General features: G+C 35.1%; 2 protein-coding genes across 2 annotated transcripts; both read left to right on the forward strand.

The window, feature by feature from the left end:
- Positions 1-10,963: 10,963 nt before the first annotated feature.
- On the forward strand, positions 10,964-11,407 carry LOC140176547 (uncharacterized). Its single transcript, XM_072208072.1, has one exon. The coding sequence runs from the start codon at positions 10,964-10,966 to the stop codon at positions 11,405-11,407; it is 444 nt and encodes a 147-aa protein (XP_072064173.1).
- A 197-nt stretch (positions 11,408-11,604) lies between these two features.
- Positions 11,605-16,478, forward strand: LOC112736667 (protein FAR1-RELATED SEQUENCE 5). Its single transcript, XM_025786222.3, has 4 exons — positions 11,605-12,191; positions 13,067-15,328; positions 15,940-16,122; positions 16,203-16,478. Exons 1-4 carry the CDS (start codon positions 12,186-12,188, stop codon positions 16,266-16,268), a joined length of 2,517 nt encoding a protein of 838 aa, XP_025642007.1. The 5' UTR covers positions 11,605-12,185; the 3' UTR covers positions 16,269-16,478.
- The last annotated feature ends 557 nt before the right edge of the window (positions 16,479-17,035 follow it).

Below are 17,035 nucleotides of genomic sequence, written 5' to 3' on the forward strand. Positions count from 1 at the left end.
GCAGAAGCTCACCAAATAACTCCTGAAACCACTCCCATGCCGGTCTGGCCCCCTCGATGTGTAGGTGGAAGTCAGTCATGCACCCAGAAACAGTCTGGCCATCCACAGGCAGCCCCAGCTGAGATGCCACATCCTGGAGCGTGATAGTACACTCTCCGAATGGCATATGAAAAGTGTGGGTCTCAGGCCGTCACCTCTTGATAAATGCGCTGACCATAGGCTCATCCAACCAGAACCAATGCGCGTTCAGCTTAGCCAGGTAGTACAACCCAACCCTCTCCAAGTAAGGTATGATCCTATCATATAACGGCATATTCTTTTGCCTACGGACGCTATAAATACATCGGGTTGGCTGCATATTCAGAAATAAAGAACACCGGCTTAATTTCTAATAATGACATCACCAAACCATAGCTTATGTTTCAAGTCCTAAACTACCTAGGTTTCAAAATTACTAATTTACCATCCGCAACTTAAATTTCAAATTTTGATTTTCAAACTCAAAGCTAAACTAAGTCTCTATCTTTCTAATTAATAAATAACTTCCTTAATATTAAATAAAATATACAGTTATTATCCAATTGAAAGAAAATAAAGAAACTTATCTCTTCATTGATAGTTTCGGCTACGTGAGCAACGCCGTCGAGCCGGTACAACCGATGTTCATCTTCCATTCTTCCACCAGACCAAGAATCTCCTCTCCCTTTTCTCTATTTTCTCTCTCTAAGTTTCTTTCCCACTCTCTTCAAATGAAAACCGCTACAGCTTCACGCGGTTTATATAGTGAGCCACTCTCCTCATAATTCGCTACACGATGTAGCGGATTATGCTTTCTGCACATTTGGTCATTAACCGCTACACCCTGTGATGTCACGTTCTCAACGTAATCCGCGACAGAATGTAGCGGATTACGTGTATTTGTAATCTGCGTTAGAGTGTCACGAATTACATACAATTAGGATTGTTGCATTTTGGTCTGCAGTTTCTTAATGTTGTATTTGCGTACGTAAAGGTTTCTTTCAATCATTTTATTTATGTAAATTGTCTTTATTAGAGAGTCAAACTCAAAAACAAGGTTTTAGATTGGATTAAGTATGATTTTGATTACGAAAGTAGGAGTTAATTTTTTTTTCATTTTCAACATTTTTTAGTTACAAAATCATCAGTAAAATTTAACTTAATTTTAAAATCGTTATTATCTATCAATCAAGTAATATTAAAATTCTTTTTCCTTCGTTTACTTTTTTTGAGATAAGAGAAATTAAAGTAGTTCTCTGGTCGTTCTTAGATATTTCACGACATTTCATTTTTCCATATAAAATTTTTATTAGGTGGCATACATGATATTCTTTAATCTATATAATGATACTAAGTTTTTTCCTTAAGAAAATTTAATGATGATAGGTTATGAAAAAAATTAACATTAGCAATACTTATTAAGATCTATTTAAAGGATAATTATTTCAAATAAATTTTAAAAAGTCACAAGAAAAAGTTCATATGTGCTAATCTATTCCTTTAATAAGAAATATCGTTACTTGGAAAAAAGAATTTAAATTGAATTTTATCATCAAGATAATCTTAAACAAGAGACCATAAATTTAGCACAATTATAATATTAAAATTTCTCAAGAAGAGAGAGTTCTCTACAATGTGTTAGTATATATTTTTCATTCATACTTAATATTTTTCTATTATGTCACATTATACTTTTTTCAAGGTGGCATAATCTATTTTCTTTTTTCTTTACATTGACTTAAAATTCTTCTTATCTTTTTATCTTACTTTTTTTATATTTATTTTTTTGGTTACTATATCTTTTTTTAACGCCATCATCTATAATATGTGTAATTATGCTATAAAATTATTTATTTATATAATCACATTTAGAAGTGTTACGGTGGTAACCGGAGATTAATGGGCTGGATGACGTGGGTTGGCCCAATCGTTCGAAGGAGGAGATCTTCGAGTGGGTTTACACCTTGAGGTCCTCTGTCCGACTTGTGAGCGCGAGAGAATGGGGGGTGGTACCTGCAAAGATACTCTAATGCCTAAGTTAGCAAGAGTGTGAGCAGGTCTAGAGAGTATTGGGACTTAGAGATACCTGAAGGGTGTCAGTGTATTTATAGTGGTGAGCCAATAACCACCGCTGAAGTAATGCCACCCTTTTAGGGTGATAACCGTCCCTTTATCTTAGGGAGGTTAAGATATGGCTCCTGGAAGTGGTTAGAGAGATTTTAGGGGCAGTTACTCATTTGATATGCCAACTATTCTCCGTCCCGACTTCTTTAGAGCAAATCGTAGTCGAAACCGACTTCCCAGTACGAAGGTCGGTGCTCAGCAAGGCTCAATCCTTTGGACTAGGCCTTTCGTTTGGACCTGGGCCTTTATTATTGGGTCAGGGTATGAACAGTGCCCCTACTCGAGCCCAAGATCTCTTTAAGACTAGGCCTTTCTTCTCTGGCCCTTGCACCACCGAGCTCTATTATGTGTACTTCTCTGCCTTTTCCTCTTAGGTTTAGGCTTTCATTGTAGCATTTCCTTACCAATTTCTGATCTCCCCTTACCGTTGCTATTCCCGCTGAGGTCGGAAATTTCATACAGAGGTGGGGAGTGGATACCACTGCTCCAAGTCGATTTAGGGTAGCTCTACCGATTAAAGCATTATATGCTGACCCTACATCGATGACTATGAAGTCTACACTCAGAGTCTTTGATTTTTCCCCTTTTCCAAAAGTGGTGTAGAGGGGCAAAAATCCCAGTGGCTTTATTGGTGTGTCGCCTAGTCCATACAAAGTGTCGGGGTAGGCTCTTAATTCCTTCTCATCTAACCCTAGTTTGTCGAAAGCGGGCTTAAAAAGGATGTCCGCTGAGCTTCCTTGGTCTACTAGGGTTCTGTGGAGATGGGCATTGGCTAGGATCATAGTTATTACCACTGGATCATCATGTCCAGGGATTATTCCTTACCCATCTTCTTTAGTGAATGAGATGGTGGGGAGGTCGGATGACTCTCCTCCGACCTGATAGACTCTCTTGAGGTGCCTTTTGCGAGAGGATTTTGTGAGTCCCCCTCCCGCGAACCCCCTTGAGATCATATGGATATGTCTCTCAGGAGTCGGCGGTGGTGGGTCTCTTCTGTCGATATCATCTCGCTTCCTCTTCCCATGACTGTCCGACCTTTCTATGAGATATCTGTCAAACCGACCTTCTCTAGCCAGCTTTTCTATCACATTTTTAAGGTCGTAACAATCGTTCGTGGAGTGACCATATATTTTATGGTACTCACAGTAGTCGCTGCGGCTTCCCCCCTTTTTATTTTTGATGGGTCTGGGGGGTGGCAGCCTTTCAGTGTTGCAAATTTCTCTGTACACATCCACTATTGAAACTTTTAGAGGAGTATAAGAGTGGTACTTCCTTGGTCTGTCGAGACCGAGTTCTTCCTTTTTCTTGGTCTCTCTCTCCCTCTCTTTTGTTGAGGGAGGGTGCCCAGGTTGCCAACTCAGGTCTCTCAGCTTAGCATTTTCCTCCATGTTGATGTACTTTTCAGCTCTTTCCTGCACATCACTCAAGGAGATGGGGTGTCTTTTGGATATGGACTGCGAGAAGGGACCTTCTCTAAACCCATTGACTAACCCCATTATTACTGCCTCGGTGGGCAGGTCTTGAATCTCCAAGCATACTTTGTTGAACATTTCCATATAGGCTCGTAGGGATTCTCCGACCTCCTGTTTTACTCCTAGGAGGCTTGGTGCATGTTTTACTTTGTCTTTCTGGATAGAGAACCTCATCAAGAACTTCCTTGAGAGGTCTTCAAAACTGGTGATTGACCTTGGAGGGAGGCCCTCGAACCACTTCATCGCTGCCTTTGACAGAGTGGTCGGGAAGGCTTTGCAACGTGTTGCGTCAGAAGCATCAACCAGGTACATCCGACTTTTGAAATTGCTTAGGTGATGCTTCGGATCCGTGGTTCCATCATAGGAGTCCATGTCGGGGCTTTTGAAGTTCCTCGGAACTTTTGCCCTCATTATATCCTCGCTGAAGGGATCCTCCCCTCCTAAGGGTGTTTCTGCTCGCTCGTCGCGGGAGTTCCGACCTTTGAGGGAGGATTCCAACTTTAAGAGTTTTCTTTTTAACTCTTTCCGTCGTTCTGTCTCCTCTTTTAGGTTCTTCTCAATCTCCCTTTGTCGCTCCCGCTCCTGTTCTAACTGTTCCAAACGGTTTTGGTGGACGTGGACCAATCCCATGAGTTCGGTTGCATGGGATGGTTCATCCTTTTCTGATTCGCGCCCTTCTGAGGAATTTACCTTTGGATTTTTTACTCCAGAGGTTCCTTCCCTATGATGGTCACTGGTTCCCTGGTGGAGGGCCATATCTGGGTTATTGTTTCCAGTGTCCAGATTCTCTTGTTCAGAATCTGTCTCCACATGTCCTTCTTCAGGGGATCTGTCCGCCATCACTGGTTGATCTCTCGGGTCCCCAGTAACGGCGCCAATGTTACGGTGGGTAACCGGAGATTAATGGGCTGGATGACGTGGGTTGGCCCAATCGTTCGAATGAGGAGATCTTCGAGTGGGTTTACACCTTGAGGTCCTCCGTCCGACTTGTGAGCGCGATAGAATGGGGGTGGTACCTGCAAAGACACTCTGATGCCTAAGTTAGCAAGAGTGTGAGCAGGTCTAGAGAGTATTGGGACTTAGAGATACCTGAAGGGTGTCAGTGTATTTATAGTGGTGAGCCAATAACCACCGCTGAAGTAGTGCCACCCTTTTAGGGTGATAACCGTCCCTTTATCTTAGGGAGGTTAAGATATGGCTCCTGGAAGTGGTTAGAGAGATTTTAGGGGCAGTTACTCATTTGATCTGCCAACTATTCTCCGTCCCGACTTCTTTAGAGCAAATTGTAGTCGAGACCGACTTCTCAGTACGAAGGTCGGTGCTCAGCAAGGCTCAATCCTTTGGACTAGGCCTTTCGTTTGGACCTGAGCCTTTATTATTGGGGCAGGGTATGAATAAGAAGCATAGTAATTAAATAGCATTTATGTAATCAACTTATTATCAATTCATAATTTTCACATTTATTTTGCGTATTTAATCTTAATGTTATTTTTTTTAATAAATATAATTGAGTTATAAAATTTATTTAATTATTTTATATGAATTTCATATCTTTCCATTCTTCTTTATAAAATTAATATTTAGACTTATTTTTCATATTATTTTTATTAAATTACTCATTGCCTTCAATACTAATGTATGTTATTTTTTAATAAATATAAATTAAATAATAAAACTTAATTTATTCCCTTCTTTTATATTCTTTCTTATGTTTATTATACAAGTCAATATTTATTTTATCATTCTTTATATCCTTTATTATAATCTCATATTTTTATGCTAATTTTAATAACTGATTTTGGTGTACACGTAACAAAGTCATTACTAATATCATGGCTCTTATTGTTTCTCTTCTATTCTTAACCATAATTCTTCTTTAAGTTTTCTAATTATATATATTAGATGATAAACTCCCTAAAACACTAAAATGTATAATGTTCTTTTACATTATTTTAGTCTTTTCTTTTCTAAGTCTAATTATATTCATTAGTTATATATTGTGTTTATCATTTATATATTACTTTTATTTTCCTTTTAACTATTTATATAGTAGTTGTAATAATATTATTGAAAATAGATTTTATTTTGATTTATAAAAAATAAAATTAAAAAATTAAATATTATTTAATTTTTAACTATTGAAATATTATATTCATCCTTGTATATTATTTAATAGTTTTATCCTTGTAATATAATATTTAAATATAACTAAAAAATACTATAAAAGTAACAATAGAAGTTACTACGTACTTAAAATGAATAAACATAAATATAATTATATGAAGTTAAATAAATAAACTTCAATTCAATATTTGCATAATTTTATTTATAGTCCACTTTATAAGTTTATATATAAATTTTTTGTTTTAAACTATATATATATATATATATATATATATATATATATATATATATATATATATATATATCTTAAGTTTTGTCACCAAAAATGTATCTTAGTGTTAAGGCTTAGTTTGATAAAGTTCTTATTTTTTAAAAAGTGTAGCATTTATATGTTTGGTAAATCAAATTAAAAATTAATAAACACAAACAACAACAATTATTTTTAGTAAAATAACTTTTAAAATTTAAAAATACTATAAAAGACATAAATTTAAGCGTTAAAATTGAAAATTAGTTAATATATGAATTTATATTAGACTTTTAAATTTTAAAAAGTATAAGCCAACTTTAAAAAGCTGCACTGTAGATATTTTAAAAAAGAGGATTGCTAAGGGGCCAGCAACTTTTGTGATTTGTAGCCATCAAATAGCCATCAATGATGGTTTTAATGGTGTGAGATTAATGTGAGATTTCATCTAATGGCTCACTTTTCTTTGCTGGTTACATATTGGCCAAAATTTAACAAAGTTGCTGGCCTCTAGACTTTTCCTTTAAAAATTACCTCAATCTTTTAAAAATTAAAAACACAAACACGTAATTTTTTTATTTACTAACCATAAAATAAAAAATTTATACTTTTAAAAAGTAGAATCACTTTTTTCAAAAACTTTATAAATTAAATTAAAGCCCAACATTGCAATATTATGATTTTGAGGAGTTACTGTTACTAGTTTTGTTCGTGATGCCAACTTGCAAATAGCAATGCAAGCATTTCTTTGGCGATCTCTCTTTGTTGGTTTGATTTTGTGACATTTGACTTAATTTGAGTTTTTTGCTATTGCATTGTGAACCACACAATAGGTTACCATCTTTCCAAATTTGAAGAGTATTAAAGTGAGAAGCATGAAGAGTTTGAGTGGGATATGTGATAATGAATTTGAACTCCCAAAAGACTCTTTTGAAAAGTTGGAGAGCCTAGCCATTGATGAGTGTGATAAACTGGTCCATGTTTTCACTTCTAATGTGGTGGGAATATTTCAGCATGTAAGCAACTTAAGCGTTACTAATTGTAAGTCAATGAAAGCTATATTTGACCCAGCAGCCTGGGAAAATAAGCGAACTTCTAAGGATGTAACACCCAAGTTGCAAGATGTTCATTTTGAATCACTTCCAAAATTAGAGCATATGTTCAACATGAAGATAAAACAGCTTGAAGAGATTCTTAAGTTAAACAATTTGCATAAGATATGGGTTTAAGATTGTAAAAGGTTGGAAAACATATTTTCTGCTCCTGTCGCTAAAACACTTGAAAATAATCTTGAAGAGCTTGTGGTCTCGGATTGCTCTCAATTGAGAGAAATTGTTGCCAAGAAAGAAGAAGATGCCAGCAGTCTTACTAAATTTATCTTTTTGAAATTGGCAACCATCGACTACCAAGATTCAGGAGTTTCTATCCAGGAGCTTATGGAATAGAATTTTCAGCACTGAACAACTTGTCTATTGAACAATGTGACAACTTGGAACCATTCAGAGAAGAAGAAATCATAGATGAACAAAGCAAGCCTGCCCTCTTTCCTAAAACGGTAACAACATTACCTTCAAACTCTTATTTCTATTGAGGAAGGGAAGTAAATGAGAAAGTAGTAGAAGAAAAATAAATTAGAATAAAATAAAATTGATTAGATTAAATGGGCGTGGTTGTAAATTAAACTCTTTTACATTATCATCAAATAAAAATGTCTCTGAGGTTTGATAGAAGATTTTGGGTCTAAGATGAGTGTGTGTGTCTATATATATATATATATCTTATGCTCTATTATTAATTATTACGGACATGTTTTGTTTATTCCTTTTTGGATTTAACTTTTAACCATTGAAAAAAAATCAAATAAAATATTTTTCATGATCGGATGAAATTTTACAAAGTCAAGATATTGTCACAACTAAACCTAAATTAAAATGGCGTAGAATACGTGCATGAATTTGCATTTTGATATATTAACTTTATGCATGCTAAATTAATTTTTCTGTGATGATTTATTCCATGTAGGTAATGAACAATTTGAAGTCAATTCAAATTGAGTCGAGACATGCAACGTCATCGACTAACTATGATTATCGAAGGGATAATCTAGAAGAGCTTCAATTATCTAGACTGAAGGATACTAAAATTCTGTATTCTTTCCTTTATAGCAATCCTAATATGAAGACTCTATGCTTGAACGATGCTGCTTTTCGAGAATTGGTGCCTCTTGAAAGGCTTGCTAAGATTGAAAGCTTAGGTGTTGTCCCACAGCTGAAAAGCTTGAAGTTAACAGATCTATTTTATCTTCGGAAGATTGGCTTCGAAAGAGACCCAATTCTTCAAAGGATAGAGTCATTGGTTTTTCAAAATTGCCCATCTTTGAAAACCATAGCACCTTCTAATGTATTTTTCTCTCACTTGACAAAGCTTGAAGTGGTTGACTGTAAAACATTAAAATATTTAATGTCACCATCAACTGCTAGAAGCTTGGGTCAACTCAACACCATGAAGGTAATTAATTGTGAATCTCTTGAGGAAATTGTATCAGAGGAAGGACAAGAAGATCATAAAGACAAAGATGACATCATTTTCAAACAATTGACGACAATTGAACTTGTGTCTCTCAAGCGCCTCGAAAGCTTTTGCAGGTCCAAGAGTTGTGCGTTTCAGTTTCCATCATTAGAGAAATTTGTGGTGAGTGCTTGTCCCAAATTGAAAAGTTTCTCCCAAGAAGAACACATGAAACCGCCGCCCAAGTTGGGAAAAATATATGTTGTCCATGAAAAAGAGAAGGTGGAAGCGTACTGGAAAAACAATTTACAAGAAACAATACGAGATATATTCAACAAAACGGTATTGTCTAAATTTCATTCTTTTCTTTTTTGGTGGTTATGTTCTCAAATAAATTATTTGACTCGAATAAGATTGTGTCTGAATTAGAGGTAAAGAATAATATAGGAAATATAATTGTAAATTTAAAATAATGACAGATATTTTTCAAAGGCATGTAGGAATTAAGTGTTTCTGATCATCCTCATCTACAACAACTATGGACATCCAAAGAAGCAGGCCTTCAACAAGAATTGTTTAACAATTTGAAAACTTTGAAGCTGAGTGGTTGTGAGTTCGGGCCATACGCAATTCCATCAAATATTCCGTTTCAAGAACCTAACAGAATTGGAAGTGGATCGCTGCAAAAAAATAACAGGAATTTTTGAAATGAATGATACTAAGATCAAGGAAACATCGTTCCAACTGAAGAAGCTAACTTTGAAATGGCTTCCAAATGTGACACATGTGTGGAACCCGGAAAAACAAGGAATTCTCAGCTTCAAAAGTCTACAAATAGTGACTGTCAATGGCTGTGAGGATTTGAGAACTCTATTTCCTATAGCCTTGGCCAAAGATCTCAAGAAGCTTGAGGAACTTGATGTTAGATTTTGTGATGAGTTACCCAGCATTGTTGAAGCAGAAGAAGGTGGAACTGTTGATGAAGATCTTGTGTTTCCTTGTTTAACCACATTGGCATTGTGCTATTTGCCAAATCTTACTGGCTTTTGCTCTCAGAAGTTCACTCTGGAATGCCCTGAGTTAAATTGCTTAGTGGTATATGATTGCAACGATCAACTGGAGCTATTTCAGAGTCAACCAGAGGAAAACCAAAACAGCACTTCAACTGCTAAGCAACTACTTTTCACCAATATAAAGGTAAATAATTTATATTGTTATTTGTATTTGTTATAATATCTTCTAAGGCGAAACTAATTCGTTATAACAACTTTATTTTGAGTTTCATTATTCTATTCTAATAACGATTAACTTTTCATTTATATTTATATTCTGATGTTACTTGAACTTTCAAAAATAAATAGTAACTTAAAACTCATTTTATTAATTATGTTTTTATGATTTGTCATTTTGAGTATAAAATTGGATAAGTGAAGATAAATTTGTGAAATCATAATCTTAATTAAAATTGGACAAGTGAAAAGCATAAGAAATTATTTTAATAAAAATAATTATAAAAAATTATGAGAGACAGAAAGAGAATTATTTTAGTGTTAGTTTTTTGAAATTATTTTATAAAAATAATTATAAAAAATTATTTTGATAAAAATAATCATAAGAAATTATAAAAAAAATTATTTAGGTAAAAATAATAATAAAGTAATTATAACAAATTACTTTTTAAAAATAAAAAAATAAAAATAATTAAAAAATAATTTTGGTGTTATTTTTTAAAATTATTAAAAATAATAAAAATAAAAAATAATTAAAAAAATTATTTTTGTGTTATTTTTTTAAAATTACTTTTTATAATTATAAAAATAATTATAAAAAATTATAACAAAAAGAGAGAATCATTTTAGTATTAGATTTAATTTTTTTTGTCATGTGTCAATATTTTATTTATAAATCAAACTCATACCACTTTTAATCACTAAAACTAATGCCACTAGAGAACTTCCCATATAATAATTGTCTATGTTTAAAATATATAATTGATACTTATTACTCAATTCGCTAATAATTTTACAATTTTAAAATAATTAATTGTTACTTTTTATAATCCTAAGTTTCAAAAAGTTATTTATACTTATCAATCGTTTCTGTCATAGGATATTTCGAAGATGGAAAAGTTGACTCTGAATTGGAGACACACTCAAGCTTTAAGTTTATGGTTGAGAAAATTGAATAACGAAAATCTTGAGAGTTTGAATGAACTTTCCCTTCTTGATGATGATGATAATGGGAAAAGGAACTCTAATGTGACAGTTGAATTATTTGAGAAGACACCCAACTTGGAAAGACTGAAAGTAAGCTATTATTACGGTGATGAAACCCTCAAAAATATATTGCCCTGCCATGATAATGCTAATAATAAGGAGATTCTTGGAAACTTGAAAGAATTGAACCTATCCAACTTAAATGAGTTGAAATCCATCGGTGGGGTAGAATACTTGTCAAAGCAGCTGCAATAATGCTACAATCTTGCTCCTTTCTGAAAGAACTGCACATAAAATCATGTGATGCAATGCTGCGTCTATTCACATCTTCAACAGCGAAAATGCTAATACACCTTGAGGAGTTGCAAGTTGAGGAGTGTTATTCATTGAAAGAAATCGTGGGGGAAGAACAGCAGGGTGAGACGACGGAACACGTTATTAAATTTAAGCAGCTACGGAGGATAATCCTTCGATCTTTGAAAAACCTGAAATGCTTTTATTCAGGGAATGTCACTTTGATGTTACCCTCTCTCATTCAACTGCACATAGTGGATTGCTCCGAGATGAAAGTTTTCTCTTACGGAAATGTGAGCGCTTCTAAAGAGATTCAAGTTTCTTACAATTCTGAAGAGATTGAAGTTTCTTACCATTGCTCAACAGCTCAAGTTTCTTCCACCATGATCTTAATGCCGCTGTAGTATTGCAGTCTCTAAGTAATAAGGTAATAAATAAAGACCCTTCTCCAAATAAAATCTTACTATGTGCCACTTTGAAATATTTTCCATAGAAAGTTAAACACTTGGTTATATTTAACTAATTGATGAATAATTCATTTTGCGGTGATTTCAACTCACAGGGATAGTATGGAAAAAACAAAAGAAATTAAATAAGAGAAACCATAAAATGATGGTGAAGTCTAGGGTGTAGAAGGAAAATTTTTTCTACACATGTATGTTGTTGCTGTCACTTTAAGATTTTGACAAATGTCTAAATAAAAGTTGGTTGAAGACAAATATTGCAGAAGCAGCTGACATAAAGAACATTCTCTCTGCTACTGGTACGTGATCACCTATGCTAAATTATGTTAATTAGTTTAGTTTAGCGTGAGTAATTAATTTAGAAGATATTGGGCTAGGGGTGTTTGGGCTTTTTAATTGTCAGTGTGATTCATTTTTGCCATAGTGGGATTTGGTTTTCTGTGGTCTGAGCTTGTTTGTTGTCCTGGATCCTAACCCAAAAAAAAGTAAAACACGATAACATTGGTTAAAAAAAATAACAGCTTGACATTATGGGATAAGGAAATGTTATGTGGGTTTGGTTTAGGGTTTTGTTGCAGGTTTTGAATGTTGGTGCAAGTGGCTTCACCATCCGCCTAGATCGGAGTGGAATTGGGGGATTTCGGCATTGTCGTTGCAGAGGGTTGGGAGAGGGAGACCGGTTTTTTCAGCTGCTGTCCATCTCGTATGCGGCGAAGGAATGGAGGTATGTGTTTCTTGTGAATTCTGTTTATTCTTTGTGTGCATTGATTTCCATTATGTATCGGTGGAAGAAGAAATATTTTGAAGTTATAAAGTTTTGAAAAAGTTAAAAGGTTTAACTTAAAGGATGCATACTATTAATTTGAGTTGTGTCTTTGTTTTTTAATTTATTTTGAAAATGACGAAAGAGATGGTTTGTCATTCCCCTCTTCCTCTAGTGTTAAAGCATGTGTTATTTGTAGGTGTATATTGCAAAATTTGTTTTATTTATATATTCCAAAATAATGGGTTGCCATGTCTGAAGATTTACACATAATAACACTATATTTGAATGTATCCACATATTATTTGGTTGTGTCATATATTTAAATAATTAAAGCACTTATGTTTCTAACCTGGACATAATGATTAGACTTTGGAAGGTTAATTGATTTTTTATTTGGAACGTGTAAAGTATGAATGATTAAATTAAATATTTATTAGGAAACTCCTTTATTGTTAATGTATGTGAGGTTTGTATGTGTATCTTGCATAATTGGTTGTGTCATAATATATATAATATTTAAATAATTAAACCATTTATATTTTTAATCTAGACAAAATAATTAGACTATCAAAACATGATTTCTTTTTTATCTGGAGCTTTTAAAATATGAATGATTAAATTAAAATTATGTGTAGTTGAAGGGGATGGATAATGTTCTGTTGAGTAATGAGTGGTTTGCTAATAAATGTTGTGGCATGGTTAGTTGAATTTTTCTATTTGTGAAGTAGCATGTTTGTGTGGTTTTCACTTAAGAATAATTTCAGCATGAGTGTATAGCAGATTTCCAAGACTTTGAAATTGGTTTTTATGTTCTTGCAATTGATTTTGATCAGATGGAATTCACAAAAGGAAATAAGGGTTGCGACACGATGGAAGGAAGCCAAAGGGAGGAGGGGTGTAGGCCTGATGAGGAATTGGATGATGCATGCGGCGGTGACATCATGAATGGAGTATCGGATGAGTATCCATCCGATTATGCTTATGTATTCGGGTTGTCAGAACAAGATATAATAAGAAAAGTCTTTCGAAGTGAGGAAAGAGCATATGATTTTTACAGTAAATTTGGCAGATGTCATGGATTTGGCGTGCGCAAGGGTGATTATGGAAAGGATGAAGAAGGAAATTTGATAAGGAGAAGGTTTTTTTGTAATAGGGCCGGACTGAGAGATGAGAAACACTTGAACAGGTTGGATAGAAAAAGGGGACACCGTCCTGAAACAAGGACTAATTGCTTGGCGAAGCTGTCGATTTATCTGGATAGGGAAAACTCAACATGGAAGGTTCGCAAAGTAATCTTGGATCACAATCATGAACTGACACCTCGAAGGATGGTGCACATGATTCCGAAATTCCGTCGTATATCGGATGCTGCAAAGGCAAACATAGATGGCATGCGTGGGTATGGTGTTTCGACATCAAAGATTTTGGGTTACATGGCTGGGGTTGCCGGAGGGTACTCTTTGTTGGGCTTTACAAAAAAGGATGCGTACAACTACATTGATCACATGAGGCGGGCCAAGGTCGTTAATGGTGACTCGAATGCCGCTATTGTATATCTAGAGGGAAAGGCAGCGGCGGATCCAATGTCAATGGCTAGGTATAATGTTACAAAGGATGGAATGTTGGCGAACATGTTCTGGGCTGATGGACCTTGCAGAGTAGACTATCAGTATTTTGGGGATGTGGTCGCCTTTGACTCGACATACAAGAAGAATAAGTACCAGCGCCCGTTAGTGATATTCTCTGGGTCAAACAATCATAAGCAAACCACGATATTCGGATTTGGATTGGTGCTAGATGAAACAATAGAAAGTTATACGTGGATGTTGGAGAATTTGTTGGAGGTGATGTGTAATAAGCAGCCTTCTGTTGTGGTAACTGATGGCGATGATGCGATGATTGCGGCAGTCAAAAAAGTGTTTCCAGAAGCTACTCATCGGTTGTGTGCATGGCACTTACAGAAGAATGTAACCTCAAATGGAGGCGAGCAGATGTTTCGTGAGATATTCTGTAAATGGCTTTATGCTGACATGGAGGTAGATGACTTCGAGCTTGAATGGGAAGAAGCTTCTGAGAAATTTGGTCTACACAAAAAATGTTGGGCAAACCAGATGTACGAAAAAAGGCACATGTGGTGTAATGCGTACCTTCGTGGCAAGTTTTGTGCTGGATATCGCACAACGTCTAGGTGTGAGGGAATAAATTCTCACATAAAGGGATTTTTGAACTCAAGACATAGTATTTTGGAATTGGTGCAAAATTTGGAGTTAGTAGTCCGAGAATACCGCAACAACGAGCTAGTTGCGCAATTCAATTCAATATATAGCACCCCTGTTCTAACAACGTGTCTGGATCCTATTGAGAGGTGCGCTGCAGATGTTTACACGAGAGCTATTTTTGTACTAGTTAAGAAAGAGATTGACGGTGTTGGAGCGGTTAATTTTGTGAGTAAAAGGAGGGTCTCCACAACAATGGTATACACAATGGAAGAGTATGGTCATCCCGGCCACAACATTGTTACCTTATTTGATAGGACCATGACTAGAATGGAATGTCGGTGCCGATTCTGGGAGAAGGAGGGCTTTCCATGCAGACACATATTCTTTGTCATGAAGCACGAGCATTTAAAGGATATTCCAAATCGTTTAATTTTGAAGCGGTGGAGGAGGGACGCCAAGGCAATTGAAGAGTACGGCGATAAGACCGACGACATGTTGAGCGAGAGAGGTTTTCTATTGCGGCATGGGGCACTCCATGCGGCATCACAGTGGATGTTATACCTTGGTTCAAAGAATCGAACTGTATTTAAGACTGCAATGGAGGGAATTCGCGGAATTTGTACTGACATCCATGCAATACTTGGTCAACCGAATGAGGGAAGAAAAGCAAATGCGGACGAGCACATTCGGGATCCCGTTGTTGTTAGAACTAAAGGTGCTCCACGGTCCAAAGGCAAAAAGGGAAAGAAGAGGAGATGTACGTTTTGCAAAAGGACCGGCCACACAAAGCGGACATGTCTTGATAGGGTACCAAACCGATCCAAATGGGGTTTGCAAGAGGATGAAGAATCTGTCGAAATACCAGGGGCCAACGAGGTTCGTGCTTTATTAAGTACAATTTGGTTTTTTTTTTTTTGCAGAATTTCATGTAATTTTAGAAAAAATGCAGGTTTGAATATATTTTTCAATATGGAATTTCAATACTGCATCTTGGCCCTTCATTTTCTTAATTCCTTATTACAGCATAATTTTTTAATTAGGCCTTCTAGTGACATAATTTAATGTTTGGATGAACATGTCTCAGTTTTTGTATAGGGTTGTGGGGATTGTGGACATAATTTGATATACAATCTGGCATGTATTTTTTTTCTATAGAATCCCATGAATGCTAATTTAAAATTGTAGGTTTAGGGTATATTTATTAATATGGAATCTCAATAGTGCACCTTAGCATTTCATTTGATTGATTTCTTGTTAAAGGAACCTTCGAGGGACATGATTTAATGTATGGATGAAACATATATTATACTTTTTTGTATGGGATTGTGGGGAATATCTCCCTCAACTACTTATGCTGGGAGAATTAGCATCACTTTTGCCTGCTAAGTGAATGAAATTATGAGATAATGTTTTGGGGTGTGAAGTTGTTTTATAGCCAGCATATCTGAACAAACTATGGTGAATGATCATTTGGGTTGATGTTCCAGAACTTTATGGGGGTACATGAAACAAGTCTGCCTCCGAGGTCAGCATCGGTGTATTCACGAGATGGAAAAAATGTTTTGGCAGAATTAAAACTCGTGGGAACTCAGGAGAGGATCGTCGGAACTGCACAAAGTGAGATTCTAGCATCTGTTGCAGATGTAGGCAGTTGCGACTATCACCAACAGGTACTCCTCTCGATTGCATATAATATTTATCAATTAGATAGGACGTGTTCCATTTATTCATTGGTTGAAGGGATTCGCAGGTACTAGATCTCCTGAAATCGCTGAATGCAACAATAGGCTCAGATGGCATTGAGAAGTCCCAGTGATGCTTCAGTTAGTGATTTTGTTTGTTTTTCTCAGGAGTCAGTGGGTGTTTAAAAGACTCTTTTTGGCTTTTGTGCATCAATGTTGTTTAGGTGCAGCGCAGTTGAATATGCTAAGTACATGAGTTTTATTATTTGGCTTTTTTTGTAATTACGTCAGACTTTCAATGGCAAAATTTTGCTTGCTGCAAGCAGAGATCATTATAGCCTTTACTTTCATTCACCAGCCAATAGATATTGGTTTTTTATTTTTTTTCCCAAGGGTCAAGTTATGATCTAATGCTATTTTTAATAACAAAGACAAAAACCCAAATCCACCGACTGATTATGAAGGTGTTTTAGTTATGTTAACATCTAAACGTGACAACTACAAATGTAATTAAATAACCTTTGTTAATACAATTTAGTCTTTACAGTACTGGATTAAGTTCTCTGAATTACAATATAATCCAATAATTTCAATTAATCAGTAGAAATTTTTTTTTGCCTTTTCATGCTAATGACTACTGCAAATAATTCTAAATCTCTAAATGTGCATTGCACGAATCTTTTTCCTTTTAAAATTAAGATTCATAGTAACTAATGAATCAAATAATGTTACTTATTCCAATAAAGGTATGCTAGTTATATTAAAACTGTTATACACATTATATTTTGGGTTTTGTCAACAACATGATAAAAACAATTTTTTAATTTTGGACATGTTATATGTGAAGTTTGAATATCTAAAAAAATTAAAAATCTAATGCTACTTTCAGATAACATAATCA

This window comes from Arachis hypogaea, chromosome 2 (assembly GCF_003086295.3).
Source record: "Arachis hypogaea cultivar Tifrunner chromosome 2, arahy.Tifrunner.gnm2.J5K5, whole genome shotgun sequence".
NCBI lineage: Eukaryota > Viridiplantae > Streptophyta > Magnoliopsida > Fabales > Fabaceae > Arachis > Arachis hypogaea.

Coding starts and splice junctions, on each gene's coding strand:
- LOC112736667 (XM_025786222.3), top strand. Junction 15,329..15,939: donor AAATACCAGGGGCCAACGAG/GTTCGTGCTTTA, acceptor TTGATGTTCCAG/AACTTTATGGGGGTACATGA. Junction 16,123..16,202: donor GTTGCGACTATCACCAACAG/GTACTCCTCTCG, acceptor AGGGATTCGCAG/GTACTAGATCTCCTGAAATC.
- LOC140176547 (XM_072208072.1), top strand. CDS start 10,964: ATGCTACAATCTTGCTCCTTTCTGAAAGAACTGCACATAAAATCATGT.